Source organism: Gordionus sp. m RMFG-2023, chromosome 3 (assembly GCF_954871325.1).
Source record: "Gordionus sp. m RMFG-2023 chromosome 3, tfGorSpeb1-WG-v2, whole genome shotgun sequence".
In the NCBI taxonomy this organism is placed as follows: Eukaryota; Metazoa; Nematomorpha; class Gordioida; order Chordodea; family Parachordodidae; genus Gordionus; species Gordionus sp. m RMFG-2023.
In genome coordinates, this window is record NC_088777.1 from 4,962,508 (window position 1) to 4,979,684 (window position 17,177).

The following is a 17,177-nucleotide window of genomic DNA, read 5'->3' on the forward strand; positions in this document are numbered from 1 at the left end:
TAAAATAAAAAAAAAGCTGACATTTTATAGGCTTTTGTCTATTATATTTACTATTTTGTTTTTCTTGCTACCAAAAGCCGGCACTCCCGTTTTCCTGTCTTACCAGCGATACAAGAATGTCCCCTTCTTTGAAGGCTTCCTTTATAAATGCGTCGGTTCGAACGTGTATTTTTGCCGAATCGCTACCTGCTCTGGGAGGGCTTATCTGAAAGAGACCAACCAGGAGCTATGTGTGCTAAGGGGTCACAATCACGAAAAGATGGAAAGTGAGGCCGACGCTATTAAATATCTGCAGGATTGTATCAAGGCAGAACAACCTCAAGATGGCGATACGATTGGTAAATGTTATTTTTTTTTCAAATTATAAACATTCGTAGGAACAAATTTTGTGGTTTGGGGATCAAAATAATTTTAACTCGTAATTGACATTCCATCAACATAATTCTACCTAAATAAATTATGGCAAATTATGTTCCTGAACGCCGAAAAATGTTATCTTTTTTTAGTTAACACATTTCTTTGATGATTAGAGTTAGAAATGGTTATGCTACCACAAATAAGGATAAGCTTATCAATTTAGAGCTTGTTGGAAACTGTTCTTTGGGTTGGTCATTTTTGTAATATTTATGGAATATAGTCATAATAATCGAGTTATTAAGGTCATTCGGTATGGTAAGGCCTCGCAAATTCTTTTCCTTATTTGTTTGGTCAGAGCCAACCCCTGCCTGATTTTAAATGGGTCGAGTCCAGTATGGAACTTTTAATAGGAAATAAATATGTAAATTAATCACATTTAATATAGATAAGTTAAAAAATCATTAATTTATTTGTTCTAAATCCCAATAAAAAGTTATTTTATACTTAAACTTACTCGCGAACACAAATATCGCTCTTCACAGGTAAGCGATTGCGCCAATCGCGCGATTATATATTTAGTGGGCTAAGAAAGACAAAAATGAAATAAATTTTAGCTGAATATTTCGAATTATAAGATCTTCTTATATAGAGGAACGTGACATAGCTTATTCCTCAAATTATTACCTCGAGGAGTGATGCACCCACATAAGATATACCCACTTATTAGAGACGTGCATGCAATGGCATCCGGGTTCATCTTAATTATCTTAAAACTAAATGGGGAAAAAACAGATAACCCGTTTATAGATGAGGTGCGAATATTAAAAAGTTTGTAATTTAATCATATAAATAACCGACCCTATTTTAAAAAAAAATAATGTAAAGATGCGGACAATAGCGAAACCTCTTCGGAAAAATTTTCCAACGGTGACATTGTCAGCCAATCCATTCTCAGGGATATCGAAATTTTATCATGTATTACATATATATATATTTATAAAAATATCAATTATATATATTTTTTGACTTTTCGGAAGAATTAAATACAATTTCCTGTCAAAAAACCAAAAATAAAAGCGGGTACTCCATCCTTCTTATCCCACAAGAAGCTCAGGAGGATTCCCTTTTTCGAAGGCTACCTTTACAAGAACATCAGCTCGGGCGTTTACTTTTGCCGGGACCCTTCTTGCCCAGCTCGAGCTTACATGAAAGACCTTAATCAAGAATTTTGCGTTCTCCGCGCCCATAACCACGTCAAGTTCGAAAGCGAAGTCGACGCGATTACCTATTTAGACCAACCTCAAAGGCAATACAAGAGCGTCATGTCAAGTAAATAGTACCTTGTTGTTTCTCCTTTTAATATTTTTTAAAATATGTACCTGACGTGATGTCCTGTTTGAAAATTGATGTATTGGCATTAGTACCGTTTGTACAATTTACTACACATGCTAAGACACTTTTCTCGATCTTGTAACGATTAAAGAGAACGAAAAAATTTATGTAACCTTTTTTTTAAATCAAATTTTTGATTATATTTGGTTAAACATATAGATGATAGATAATATCTTTACTAGGTTTAATAATTGAAAAATATAATTTTACATTATTTAATATATTTTGAAAATACAAAATATAAGTTTGAAAAACACAAAAAGATTATTTGGCCCATTCTAAAATGACCACAAAAAAAATACGGGAAATTATATCCTAATATTACTTAAATATTTCGTGACAAACTTTGTATTGATATTTCGTGACAAACTTTGTATTGGCCGACTTCCAATTTTAACTTATATACAATTGGCCAATGCCTAAAATTTATTAATTAACCATGATAAATTTTTTTTAAAAAGATAAAAAAACAATTGATCTACAAATTACTTAGTAGATGTGAAAGAAGGTGTTTTTTTTTCTCTTCACGTTATAGGATGTAAAAGAATGCTATTTGATTGCAATATCGATGTCGAATATTATTTGCTAGGTTCCCATATCCACGAAATTAATAATTTGGAATGTATACATAACGGGGGGCCAAAAACTAGAGAGATTTTTTATCTCGGATTTGATTTTGGACTCCTTCTCCATGGCATAATTATTTTCAGCCCAGTTCGGTTGAAAGCAGGTTTAGCAAAAAATGGCCTCGGTTCGGGTTGAAGAATGTGAAAGAAATATGACATGCTTAATTTAGGAATATTTTAGGGATGTACCGATATTTTATATCGGATCGGGCCGATATTTCGCCCATTTTAAAATATCGGTTATCGGCAAATATTATAAAATTTTCCGATCCGATATAAAATGGCGCTTTTAACAAAATTTAAAAAAAGTTATATCTAAAAATCCATTTATTTTTATAAATAAAATCGGAATATATTTTTATGCTTAATTATTTTAATAGTAATAATTAGTTAATAAACATTCTGCAATATAGTTATTTTTTTTCGCATTCTGTTTAAAAAAGTGTTCATTAATCTCTTCAGAATCTGTTTTTAGTGATACTAGTGATATTAACAGTCCCCATCACCGCAGACCGATCTCTGATAAATTGGAAATTTTGGTATTTCTAAAAAGAAATCTTCGATAAATTAATTTTATATATTAATTTCAAATTTCAATATATTTGTTTATTACTAATTATGTAAATAGATTAATGTTATTACTTATTATATAAATAATTGCAATTGAATTGAATATAAACTATAACTGATCATTATAATATATTTAAATGACATATGTTATGGTATAGTAAAATTATAGATGTTGTACTAATAAAAAGAATATTAAAAATTAAAACCGGTATCTTTACAGAATACAAAATTAGATATGATATCGGATCGGTTATCGGCCGATATCAATTAAATATCTGGAATATCGGATCGGATCGGCCTCCAAAAAGTGGTATCGGTACACCCCTAGTTTTGCCCATAACCGATTAAATTAAATAATCTAATTACCCTAAGCCCGATTGATTCAACTGATTAAGCTTCGTATGGGGGGGGGGGGTTATAACGCCAATTCATCAGAGTTTGGGTGGTCTCGATATCGTGGCCCATAATGTGCATATTAATCCTTTTTTTTATTTATATATAATATATATTTTAGCTATCGATATGACCGTGCCCGACTTTTTCCATACACCTGAAAGTAACGCCATTATTTATATTTTAATTTTATGCCATTTATCTCGATACCAAAAACGTTCCATCATAATTTTAAAAATGAGGAATATTCCAAAATATATTGAATTCGAACTTTACGTAAATGATCGAAAAGGACAGAAAAAAAGAGAATGATATAAATTAAGAAAGAATTCTTTCTTTTGAAAGAAAGAAAATAGCACTAGTTTAAGGTTAACGAGTGAGATGCACCATCTGGAGAATGGATGGATTATTTTTAATATTTTTTATTGGTGATGTAACCTTGAAGATGATATACCCGGTCTGGTATACGTACCTTCGGCCAAATGCGGCTTGATTCCCTATTACGAAGGTCACTTGTATCTCGTTGATAGGCATCAGGGCAAGAATCTCTACCTGAGCTGTAGGAAGGACAAATGCCCAGCTCGCGCCATATTGACCAAAACCTGCATCAAAGGGCAGTATAGAAACCATAATCATCCACCGCAGAGGCATGAATTTTTGGCCCTAGAAACTAGGTTTAATACTTATTCTTTTTTCAAAAGAACCTATCATTAATAATTTTTATAGCCATAAGGATTAAATTATTTAAATTCATTTTGCTAATATTGAGAAATAAAAGCTAATCATTTTAAACCTATCAGGTACAAACTTAAGCAAGCCATCATAGCCAATCCTGACCGGCACCCTCGCCAAACATATGTGGAATTTATCAACAAAAGGCTACTAGAAATAGAAGAAGAGGAAAAAGAACTCATGCTCAAGGAGGCTCCTTACAATAATCCCAATTTGGATACGACGACCGAACCCGAAAATTCTACCTTCTTTGCTAATAAATATCACAGGGCCTTCCCCACTTATCGGAGCGTGGAGAGGTTCATGAAGAACGTTAGGAAAGCTATTAAGAACAATAAAGCGAATCGATCTCTACCGACTTTGCAAACGCTTCCCCACCCGCTGGCGGCAACGGCATCTACCCATATGGATTCCTTCACTACGCTGCTCAACGATGAGTCCATGATGGATGATACATTAGAAACAATTTGTAATAGCGTCTGTAATTAAAAACTGAAGAAGTATTTCCAGGGTTTTTCATAAGAGGATGAAATTCACTTGATTTATCATTTATTGGAATGGTTTGATTTTGTAAGATATATTTATTGCTTCTTGCTTGTCGATTATCAAACGTTTATGGATGAATTGGAAACCATCAATTAATCGTAACTTGTATATAAACCCAAAAAATCGAATCATTTGATTGAATAAATTCTTAACTTAACTACGTTTTGGGTGGGATAAAAGATTATTTTATATATTTTATTTGGCTGATTTTTCTTAAAACATGATATAGTGAATATTTTCTATTATATGTATTACAACAATTTTTTTTTATTTATGGATTTTTTTAAAATATTATTTTTTTTTCCATTCACTAAATAATAAAGAGAAATATATTTGTAAAACAAAAGCTTATTTAAAAGTTATATATTCTCCCAATTATTTTAATATCATTTATTTAATTTTTTTTGTGCATTTTATGATTCAATTTAAATATTTCTACGAATAAATCATATTATATTATATACTATTTAAATTGTAATTTATGAAATAAATATATGCTGTGTATGGTAAACTACATTTTAGATATAATAAAAAGTTGAAAGGTATCTAATCTCATTTCTATAAATCCTTATAAAACGGACTAGAAAAATTGCATATTTTGACAATATCGATAAAATAATTAAATAATGTGTCATTAATATTTACCATTTTTTCCCCCGGTGTTAATGTCATAAAGTTTAAGAATCCAAATCTTTTATAGGATACTTTTTAACAACTTCTCTATAATTTCCTTCAGAGCCTTGCACAAACGTGTCTACCTTAATTCTATCCTAATTCGAACTGGACCGGGGCTATTAATTGTATTTTACCTTAAATGAGCGGTAAGATAGGAAAAAAAATAACGCGATTGGTTGGGTCGGCATAGCTCCCTCTTTTTTGAAAGATTATTATATTTCTATATTAATTAATATTTTTTATTATAGAGTTTAAACATATATTTTTTTTTGTTTGATACTTTATTTTAAAATAAAAATTTAAAAAAAACAAATAAGGATATATATCAAAAATTAAATTTAAAAAAAAATATATCTATAAAAATCCATGAAGAAAAACAAAAAAAGAACTAAGAGAAAAAAAATATTAAAAAAAATTCATATCATCCTAGAAAGGAGTGAACGCTTAAAAAATTAAACAGGCGGATTTCTGCTGACGAGATCCCCTGAGATCTGTCATTTTTTTTCCTATGATTTTACTGAAATTCAGGGCCTTACTTCCAAACATGCCTAGGGTATTGTAAGTTTTTTCATTAAATTTACCTAATATGGTATTTAAAAAAAAGGAAAAGCATATACATATTTTTTTTTCAAGACAAAATTAATAATGGCGATAAATATAATTTAGGAGAACAAAGGGATAAAGATTTAAAAAGATGTTTTAAAAGGAAAATAGTAAAGAGAAAGTAGAAAGGAAGGAAAGTATAAGGTGGCATGGATTATTTGATAGAAGAAATAGAGATTAGGTGTTTGAATGAATAATCGTGTTATAAAGCCTTTATCCTAAAAAAGAGGATTCTTAGCCTTATAAGTCTTTTCGAGAATCCGTCTCCCCAATTCTTTCAAAAAGTAGTAAAATGGAGTAGGCGATGAGTGTGGATGACTAAGGAAAGGATCGATAGAACTGTATTAGTTGATTTTCCGGGTTGACAAAAATATCGATGTGGTTGGATGGTGCATTTGGGTCAATGCAGGTAAGTCCCAAACCAGAAGTTGACCTCTTTACCAAGGGATTAAGGGCATTTCCACCAGGACGTTTCCCATTGATTCTGTAAATGAAGTTTAATTCAAGTCTAAAGGGAATGCTTGTAGATTTAAGTGCACTCAAAATAATGTTACATATCTACCCTGGTTTCATAATGCTAACATTAGTAAGGAGGTAGAACAATTTCATTGTTGAGCCGTAATCTAATGGCAAATCTTAGCTTATCTGCCAAAAGCAGAAAATCTTAGAGACTATTTTATGGGTATGGTTTCCAGAAACTCATAATCGGATACTTGATTCAAGTGGTGAAAAACTGTGATATCGTCATCGTAAATACTCAATTTTAGAAAAGCTACGGAGCCTTTGAATTATTTATGCCAGCTATTACCTAATAAATTATTCATTTTTTAGTCATTTCTTAAAAAATATATTGGTAATATATATGCAGTCGTCGGGATGGCCTAGTGGTGCTGTATGCTTGGAAACTAAAAATCCCAGCTGGTAAGGAACTATAAATTTTCAGGTTTTTCTTCAATGACGGATGTGTATAGACATATGTTAAGATGATTTTCTGAGCTGAGAAATGCCACCCCCGGTCACTGACAGGCTTGAACAGCCGGGCGCTAGGATACTTGTTCAATAAAACAAATAAGATAGCCAACGGAACTCATGGGTCATTCAAGGATGATAATGATCTCTTGGCCAGCGCTAGAATAATGGTGACCTCAGGGACGGTTCAAGCACAATGTCTACTAAGGTACAATGGGCTTGATAACGATACTTCTGTGGGAGATCGATCAGGATTGATATTCCGGTGGGATATCTGTCGATATTGATACTTCGGTGTGAGATCAAGATACAATGGCCTCGATAGCGATACTCCGGTGAGAGATCCAAATGGAATCGAGAATACAGAAATATAAATAAGATAAAAATAGATAGCATGAGTAATAAATTGGAGAGATATTGAAGGAGCTCACCACCAGTAAAGGTGAAAACTAAAAAGAAAAAAAATATATATTGATACTTTTTATATGGATTTTTTATTTTAAATAATAAAAGTTATTAGAAATTAAAAAATAAATCTAAATTTCTTGAAGATATTTTTAAGTCGAAAATAAAGTAAAATTGTCTTACTTATTTATTACACATTTTATATCTTTATTAATAAAAATTATATTAATAATAATAAACTTGTTTTCGAATAATATACAAGCCTTTTAGAGCTTTACCAGGTTAAAAATTATATTGTTTTTTTGGGTTCGTCCCCATGCTTTCGAACCATCTTAGATCTGGTCTAACAGGTGATATTTATAACTCACGACCTGCAGACACCCACCGTGCCGGTCCTTATATTACAAATCCAAATATATTAGCTATAAAATTCAAAAATATATTCAAAAAATCCGGGCCGGATCACGCAAATGGTACCTCTGCAGGTCTCCGCTATAACTTATTTTATATTATATAAATAAATCGGATAAGATAATATTAAATAATTACTTATTCAATCTTCATTGTAGTAATACGTACAACTTTATAGTATTTTTGACCCCATATTTTAGAACTATCGAGAATAAAAACGTAACTAGATTTTTAGTATAGCAAAAAAAATTTAGAGGGACTCAAATGGGGCAAGCCAATAATTCAATCAGCAAATAAAAATTTATAAATTCTATAAAAAAAATAAATTGAATATTTCTCGATTTTTGCAATTACTTTTTTTGGTAATAAACAACTTGATATTTTTATGCATAAATTTATTTTTTTTAGAAATTCGTTTCGATTTCTGAAATTTGAAGAATCTGTTATTGCAAATAACAAAAATCTACCTTTGAAGAATTTACTCTCCTTCTTAAACTTTGCCAATATCTCCTCAATTTGGGGCAACGGATACCTTGCACCTATGAAGGTTTATGAGTCTACAACTTTTAACCCGGAGATTTCTTAAGATTTCTAGGAACCGATTGAAGCAAAAGTGCATGTAATTTATATATATTATATATATACTTTTTTCATTTTTAAATCGTTGGCTTCTTCAATGCTAATTTAGACGAGAACACTATTGAAGTTATATATATATATATATATATGTTAGCGTCAATGTGGGGTTTCCGTCAATGTTATTTATGCAACTTTAAATCATTTTTTGAGCTGATTTTAATATATTTATAAATCGGATGTTACCAGAAATATATTCTATCATGTTTGGAATAACCTATCTTATGAATTGTAGACAATTTTGCCGTTACCTGTCATTTATAATTTATATAAATAGTTTAAAAATGATAGAATATATATCCGGCAAAATCAGATTTTTTTAAATTTAAAAAAACGCGATCAAAAAATGATTTAAAATTGTAAAAATAACACAAATATGTTTCATTTTAGGGGTTTTATTGCTACAAATTTGTAAATGGAATTAGAAATAACGTGTTTAAATTAAAATATTAGGTTCCATCATCATACCGTATATTGAAATGCCTTTAAATTTTAACTCTTATCATCATAAAAAAACCGACAATAATTGCAATAATATAAAAGGGTCGTTTCGTTACATCCTTTTTCCTATTTCTTTCCTACTACTTTATAACAAAAGAATAAATGTGCAAGAAAATAAATTACGATTACGAGTTTCATTAAAACTGCTTATATTACTTAAATTAAACCAAAAATTTTTCTTCTTTCAAACCTTAAATGAGTTTTTATAGGTGCGTGTGAATCATAAAACCGATATTTTTAAATAATTAGCGATTAAACATTTAAGGTTAGTGCGGCACGGACTAGCTCTTAAAAACGTTTGAAAAAGGCAAATTCAGGCTGGCCCATAAATTTGCCCGACTTAAAAAATAATATATATTAATTTTTTTTTAGATTTTGCCTAACTATGATCGTAAATTCGACCCTTATCCTGATTGGTCCATTGTAAATTGATTATATCGTTAAATATTGTTAAAATAACTACTTGGAATTATCGGATATTTTATATAAACGCATAAATAGGTATATTTACCCGCATAAAAATTGGTATTCATAAGGATGTCGTCCATTTTGACAGTAATGGTACGAAAATTTCATCAAAATCTTACGGTCAAAGGAGACTCTCCCATTTATTTTTATGTAGTAAAATTTTAAAAGACACAAATTTGCCTGATTCCAAGCCCTAAGGACTCAGCCTGTAAAAATATTTTGCACAAGATTCGTAATAACATTTATACTGGCCAACATGTTTGATAAATGTGAAATATGAATGAACATATATAAATAATAAGACATTTAATCCAAATTTTCATATAATTAATTTATGTAAAATTGTGGGATATAAATTTTGTGTATATATATAAAAAAAAAACATTTATCAAAAATGAAAAAAAAATTGTACACCACCAAATTTTATCTTGTCATCATTTTCAAAAAAAGTCATCAAAAACAGGTGAGTATTAGAGTGACAGTTCTTGTCGCTATAGAAAATGAAAAATGAGTGATAAAATATTGTAATAATATTATTATTTTTTTCTCTATAAAATTTGACTAGTAAAATTTATGAAAAAAAAATGGGTCTACTAAAAATGTTAAATCAATAAATACTTGAAATACAAATTATAATATAATCAGTTTTAAATACAACAAACATAATATCACAATAAATTATTTGTGGTATACGAAACAAACTAAACTTATATTAAATTTAATTTATGAATAGGGAATACAAATAACAAGTTAGGGAAATACAAATATTCAATTCAATTTTTAATGAATAAAAAAATAATCCCTTTTTCACAACTTGGGAATCAAACCGGATATGATAAGGGTAAATGAAGCGAATTTGAGTAGTGTGAATATGTAAACCGCGTGTGGCCACGTAGGTAAAACGGGAGACGGCGAAAAGAAATATAAAAGACCCACGGTTACCGACAAAATCAGGCCCACGATGTGACGAATCAGCTGATAACTTTGATGGGGCGAGATTCTTCGATCATTCACCAAATCCTGGTAACTGAATAACGATTTATTTATGTTCAATAGGTTGGCGCGAAAATGTTTGAAAGGAAAATTGTCGAAACGTTCCCAGATGGAGCCATATTTTTCTAGAACGATTAATTTTTTTCAAAAGGGTTTAACTAGTTATCAAAGACATATAATAATACCTTGACTGACGATGCATTCATAATAATGTATTTGAAAGCGACTTTGAACGCAAATCAGCTGGACCCGCCATTTTGGTGACCCATATAGTAATTATTATCAGTTAAAAATTATTGTTAAATTGATAACTTGCTTCCTTATTATCTCGATGATCAGACGAATCTTTAATAAAGTTTGCGTCAGAACATAGAAATAAATTGAGCCTTTCGTTTAAAATTTTTAATAATGATATGGGTAATCAAAATGGCGTACCCAGATGTTTTCCATTGATGTACACATTTTAATTTTTTTTTTTTTAAAAAATAGTCCCAGTTTTGTAATTAAAAATAATTTTTAGGCCAGCTTTTAAAATATAAAGCACTACGGGTCTGAAAATCTCGGGAAAAATCTTATTTCTTTAATTTCGACAGAAGGATAAATTATCTATGTTTAAGGGCAAATTTCATCAAATTTTTAATGGACAGGGTCCAAGGTTAGAGGCACATTCTCAAAGTTGGAGATGCAAAATTCGAACTTTCCAACATGAAACGATAAAAATAAAAAAATATGACGTCATAATAACGTCATTTCCATTTAAGCAAACGATAATAAACCAAAATGGTTTTGGGGTAGAGATGATTTTATTCGATTAAAATTTTAAGACATTCAAAAAATAATAATAATAAGGAGCAGAAAGGTTCTAGAAGGAATTTCTTAAGAGGAACTGATCTATCGCAGCCTTGAATCGATTGATTGCAACAAAAAATTGATGCTATCGAATCAACAAAAAAAACAATATGGTGTTGGAAGACCTAGAAAATATTGATTCTTGAAACATTCGTATTGAAGCCAAGAAGACTCACTTAGCACCTATAAAACAATCCGTCAAATATCCTGAGAAACTGGTAAGGGAACTTGCTGCAGCTAAAATGTTTTTAAAAAAACCAGCCCAGGACATAACCGATGCGGATAAGATTGCCCGTCTGGTACGAAAACAACTTCTACGAAAATACCATTAGAGGTTAGTTCATTTCATATGGTTCACGGGTTAAAAGCTATTTACACCAACTCCACCGATAAATCTGAAAAGTGATGGTGTGTGGGTTGCAGTTTCAGTGAGAAAAAAGACGAGTTGCAATCAATTGACTGCTTCATACTCGTTCAAATTTCTCTATATTCGGCATGATTTCAGTAAGGGTATCAGGTATTGGCTGCCCAGAGCTCATCATTAATAATGGTGCTTATTATCGTGGTGTTTAATTCAGTGAGCCACTTATTGCCTATTATTAAAGAATGTTCGACAGTGAATTTTTCATATTCCAGCAGGACAAGTGCTCCAGCTGACCGAGCCAGAGAAACTGAGGATCTGCTTACAAGAGACACTTCAGATTTTATATTACCCAATCTTTAGACCCACTCCACTCCCCCAATATCTCCCTGATCTCAATCTGGTCTACTACAAGAAGGTGTTTATCAAACTCGCATACTCGACGTTGGCCATCTCAAACAGTGGCTTGTGGAGAAATGAAATCGTTTTGATCAAAGAATTGTTGGTTGTGCAATCTGTGAATGGCGAGATCGCTTTAGAGCATGTATTTGAGCTAATAGGTAGCATTTTTGATTTTAAGAAAAACATCTGATTCTAATTAATCTTCAAATGTTGATATTTTCATGTTGCCGAAGTACTAAGTTTAATATAAAAAAAATAGAAAATTAATCTTTTACATATTGGAAAAGTTCGAATCATGTTTATCCAACTTTCAGTCCTTTTGGGAGAGAGTGTAAATGTGAATATGTCGTTTTGGGACATATGGGGATTGACCTTCTGCCAATTTTAAATCGGAAAATGTATTCTAGCATTTGCGGAAGTACCCACACTGTGAATTTCGTGTAATTTTGTCGCGAACTTTAGAACTGCTCTTATTTTAAAAATTAAATTTTTTTTTATATAAATAAGAAAAAATAAGATAGAAAGATTTTCGGGGAAATTTATTTGAAATTCACAGTTGCGGGTAATCTGCAGCAGAGGTCTGCAATGGGTGTCCGCCCGCCCTTTCTTGGGACAGGCGTGGGCGGGTTTCCTAAAATATTTTAAACATTGGGCGGGTTAAAAAATATTTTTGAAGTAATGGGCGGGCTTTGGTTAAAATTCCGCCCATTTCAGACGTCTAATTTGCACATTCTGGAATACATTTCGGATCAAATCCAATGGTTTAAATCTAAAAAAATTTCAATATAACAAAACGAAATATGCAGTTGTTAAAGGATCTAGATACTAGTATCTAGATATAAAAATGTGGTATCTGTATCTGTATTTAGATAGATTTTTGATTAAAATATCTGTATCTAGATAATATTTCAGACGATGTATCTGTATCTAGATCCATTTAAAAAGTATCTTTTAACAACTCTGAAAATATGTAACTTTTTATTCAATTAGAATATTGTCATTTAGATCAGATACACGTGGGGGTATAGGCTTATATTATCAGGCCCGGCCATTAAATTAGCTCGGCGCAGCTATTTTTCAAAATTTTTTTTTAGGCCCTACTCAGAATGGCTTAGGACCGGGTCTGCAGGTGCCGGATTTCTTATACGATTGAGAATTAAAAAAATATTATGGTTAATATTAATATTTAAAAAGTTAACAATTTTTTAAACATGAAAAATATCCCGCCATTAATACCTAATTGATATTCCTTTAAAAACATTTATCCTTAACACATACTTCTCCTGTAGGAATGCTCATTTACGTGATTGCCATTGTTTTTATACATCCTATAATTTTGGTCAAGAATATCATTTTCTTTCTCCTCTTGTTCAAGGTGCCCATTTTTTCCAACATCCTCGCACATTTTGTAAGAGTTAGTAAGACAACCACTTTTGTTGGTTACGTTCAGTAAAGATGAAATGCATAGTCCCAACAAGGTGCCAACGCTCCTGGCCAAAGATACCAGAGGATTGGTGTTAAAATTGACAAAACTCCTCAGGGCACAGTACTTGAAAGCCATGTGAATACTGTGGTCGGGTTTCAAATCGAGCAAATGCAAGGAATGGTAAAGAACTAGGCCCGACAAAGGTAATAAAGCGCAAGTGGTTAGGCGGGGGCAGTAAAAGAAAGTAGCAATGTACCAGGCTGCTATACCTAAAGATAAATGTGGATGGAAGAACATTTAGTATAATCCTCTGAGAAAACATAATCTTATCACAATTTTTTTAAATATTGTATTGATTAATTTATATTAAAAGTGATGAATAGCTGTCAAAATTGCAATATTTTGTTCAATTAAACAATATAGTTATATTCAATTTTTTAACCATTTTACCCCGATACTTAGCCACTTTAAACTGAGTATGGGGTAAAATGGAGAAAAGTACACACTTCACATAATCTAAGATAAAATAGAACTACACGTTTTTTTTTTATTTTGTAGATGAGGGATTTGGCTACTTATAAAAATATAATTTTGTTCAGTTTTGTTAATGTTACAAGGTATTATAGTAAAAATGCAATACCAATAGTTTCACCCTGGTTTCGCCTATCTAGATAGATTTTAATGTATCTTCCATTGTAAGGATTTGCAAAGCTGCACCTGACTCATGAGTGGGGAATTTTTTTTAAATATTAAAGCAGGCCAGGATGGGTAATTTAAAAAAAAAATTACAATGGGTAATGCAAAAAAATTTAAGTAGGTACAAAAAGCTTATTCATTTTTATTGCTTTCTAACTAAAATATGAGATCTATAAATAATAAAGTAAATTCACAAAACTAAACACTTTATTTATGGTATGATATAATTGACTTATAAAATGATTGTTTGTAGAAATAGATAACAATAAAGTGAGCAAAAAAGTGATGGCAATAAAATTCATACAAATAAATTTAATGAGCTGGGATGAACTTTTCATAAAACCTACAAAGGCTGGATAATTTTTTTTTAAAATTATAATGGGTGTGGGTAGGGTCAGGGCTGCCAAATTTTTTTTAGGTCAAGCTTCAATATGGGAAAAAATTCTAATGAACCAAAGTGGGACAGGCTTTGTAGACCTGAAATCCAAGGGTGTCAGAAGAGTGGAGCAAAGGGTTGTTGAACAATCATAGATTAAATTTGAATAACCTAAATTTAAAAAAAAAATTGCACAAAATCTTTTAATTTAGCCCCTAAATTTATTTGAAAAAAATCTTTGAGAACTCTAATTTTTTATAAAATAACCCTGATATGGGCATTGACACTGACACCTAACCTGACCATATCGACATTGTCATACATTTTAAAATAATATCTTTTAAGAACTCTAACTTAATTTTAATGGAATATAAATAAAATCCATATAATTATGATGAAAGAATATATATGATTAATTACCTCCTATCATCCCAAATAATAATTGATGAGGAAAATGAGCAGCTATGTATAAACGTGAAAGTCCAATTCCAACTAATATCATAGCAAATAAGGTATATGCTATTAATCTGGATTCATTTATATAATATATGCAACATATTACACATTTGTTTTTTTTAAATATATATATATATAGAAATATATAAAGATGGATATAAACCAAATTTATATCAAAAGTACAGAAGATTTATCACCTGAAATATTGTCTTTTACCAGGAGAACAAAAATTGGTACTTTTATAGCATAAATAATAAACTAAACCTAAATAAACTGCCGTTGATACCATCATATGACCAGAAGGGTTTCCTTTAATTTAAAATAATAAAAAGAGATATTTATTGAAATAACCTGGTCCTGTTTCACAAGTTATTGGAAAATGCCTAAGGTGTGGAAATATACTAGTAGCTTTTACATAATAATCTGTAACATGAACCCACCAATAAGGCCTAGGGCTTCGTAAAACCCTTTGTATTAAATTAGATTTTAAAAAAAAATTAAAAGGTTACCATTTAATCATAAAATTTATCCAATCCGCAAAAATAGTCAGCCAAACAATATACACACCCAAAATTTTATTAAAAACATAAAGTATAGGAAAATACACAAAAATTATTAATTTTGCATCACCAAGATGAGAAAAAAATAGTAAAAATTTATCATTATTGTGGAAATAATTTTGTAAAGAGTATATAAATGCCGTTTCTTTTGCTAAAATATGTTCCATCATTTCACATAGATAAATAAATGAACATATGGCAATTCAGATTATAAATATTAAAAAAATATTTAAAAATAAGCGGTAGAAATATATAATACTTTAAAATATAATTTTAAGCAAAAATTCAATTTGTCAAGCAAAACTAAATTTAAAAATATACTGTTGACGAAGAGGGACCCGGTTTCTCCTCGGGGCAAAAGTCCTAGAAACAGAATCCTCCAAATAATGTTCACTGCAACTCGAACAGGTTCATCATCAAATATACTTTAACGTTAACTTATTTTTAGCCCCAGTTCTCTATTCATAGATATTATAATCGGTGGTGTTTAAATGTTAACAATGTTAATTTCTATCATTTAATCCAAACTTGGCGCAGCATTTCAAAGTAGAAGGCTAATATCCAATGTAATCCATATAAAGAATTCTCGTCGCGTTGGTTATAATTACTTGTAATATCTTTGATCTAGCTCCTCCGATTTATACAAGAACCTTTGTCTTTGCTTTATATCTGTTGTTTCAGTCAATTTATAATTGGCATTTATGTACATTATTCAACTTCTCATTCTCTTTGTGTTTGAATTTTTAGAAGATTTAGTATGTTATAGATTTCATAAAAATAAAGATTTGCATGGATATGGATATTGTTATACAAAATAAATATTTATATCAACAGGATTTTAAATATTGGGATTAAATAATAATGATAAAAAAAGAATATCACAGTTGGAGAATCTATCAAATAATAAGAAATCACATGTGAATATTGGGATCAGAAATTTCATGTTTATTTTATAATATTTAGGATTATGATTGATAGGATAGAGCTGCTGGGATAATGTTGAAAGGAAAATATAAAAATTGAGATATTAATTAAACAAAAAACACATTTGATTGAGTCACATATATAATCTATTGACATTGGTGCATAGGCGTAGCAGGGGGGAGGGCAAAGGAAAATCCCCCTCCTTCAGAAATATATCACTTTTTGTGAATATCATTTAAGCTTATAAAAAATACCCCCCTTAGTCCTCCCATCACTCCCTGACCCTCAAAAATGTATGCATATATCTAAAACAATAATTTGAAAAAAAGAATGTAAAAGTTGATAATTTTTTATAAAATTTATATATTTTTAGAAAAAAGCAATTATATATATATATAAAGTGAACCAAAAATGTTTTTTAATAAATGGAATGTAAGCCAAAGATAAGTCTAAAGACAAAAGCGTAATGTATTTTAATTATTAATAATTGATCCATAAAATTGCTAAATAATATTATATATCAAATATAAGTTTAACAAAGTCAGTAATTTTAATTAATTTATCTTAATAAAAGTAAAATATAATAATAAAACTATTGATAAAATTAAATCATATATTAAATAAAAAAATTAAGGCACAATACAAACAGTGGAATATCATATGTCGTAGATTTACAATATATCTAATTTTATCAATTATCATATGACAATCAGGTAATTTTTAGCAATATAGCGATTAAAATATTTTACAGAAAACTATAAAATATTTAAAGGACAATAGAAAATATCTTTTAAAGACATTGTGGGATGAATAATATGAAAATTAATTTATAATATTATTTATTATTTAA

The 17,177-nt window shown here is 30.0% G+C and overlaps 2 protein-coding genes across 4 annotated transcripts in view; one reads left to right on the plus strand and one right to left on the minus strand.

Moving 5' to 3' along the window:
* LOC135926041 (uncharacterized) overlaps positions 1 to 5,132 on the plus strand; it is a 28,361-nt gene extending 23,229 nt beyond the window's left edge. For 2 of the 3 annotated variants that reach the window (XM_065461694.1, XM_065461695.1), the window contains exons 24-29: positions 78 to 338; positions 1,243 to 1,332; positions 1,435 to 1,686; positions 3,460 to 3,501; positions 3,784 to 4,012; positions 4,139 to 5,132. In XM_065461694.1, the coding sequence (XP_065317766.1) occupies positions 78 to 338; positions 1,243 to 1,332; positions 1,435 to 1,686; positions 3,460 to 3,501; positions 3,784 to 4,012; positions 4,139 to 4,559 (1,295 nt within the window). In that variant the 3' untranslated portion in view covers positions 4,560 to 5,132. The remainder of the gene's footprint in view (positions 1 to 77; positions 339 to 1,242; positions 1,333 to 1,434; positions 1,687 to 3,459; positions 3,502 to 3,783; positions 4,013 to 4,138) is intronic. The other variant, XM_065461696.1, reaches the window with a different exon arrangement.
* Positions 5,133 to 9,643: 4,511 nt separating this feature from the next.
* LOC135926646 (uncharacterized) lies at positions 9,644 to 16,112 on the minus strand. Its single transcript, XM_065462575.1, has 7 exons — positions 16,012 to 16,112; positions 15,725 to 15,802; positions 15,195 to 15,310; positions 15,041 to 15,152; positions 14,808 to 14,914; positions 13,168 to 13,584; positions 9,644 to 10,402 (listed from the first exon to the last, which is right to left on the minus strand). Exons 1-7 carry the CDS (start codon positions 16,110 to 16,112, stop codon positions 10,092 to 10,094), a joined length of 1,242 nt encoding a protein of 413 aa, XP_065318647.1. The 3' UTR covers positions 9,644 to 10,091.
* Between the last annotated feature and the right edge of the window lie 1,065 nt (positions 16,113 to 17,177).

Coding starts and splice junctions, on each gene's coding strand:
- LOC135926646 (XM_065462575.1), bottom strand. CDS start 16,112: ATGTACATAAATGCCAATTATAAATTGACTGAAACAACAGATATAAAG. Junction 15,803..16,011: donor CTAGATCAAAGATATTACAA/GTAATTATAACC, acceptor AACCTGTTCGAG/TTGCAGTGAACATTATTTGG. Junction 15,311..15,724: donor CGGGTCCCTCTTCGTCAACA/GTATATTTTTAA, acceptor TTTAATACAAAG/GGTTTTACGAAGCCCTAGGC.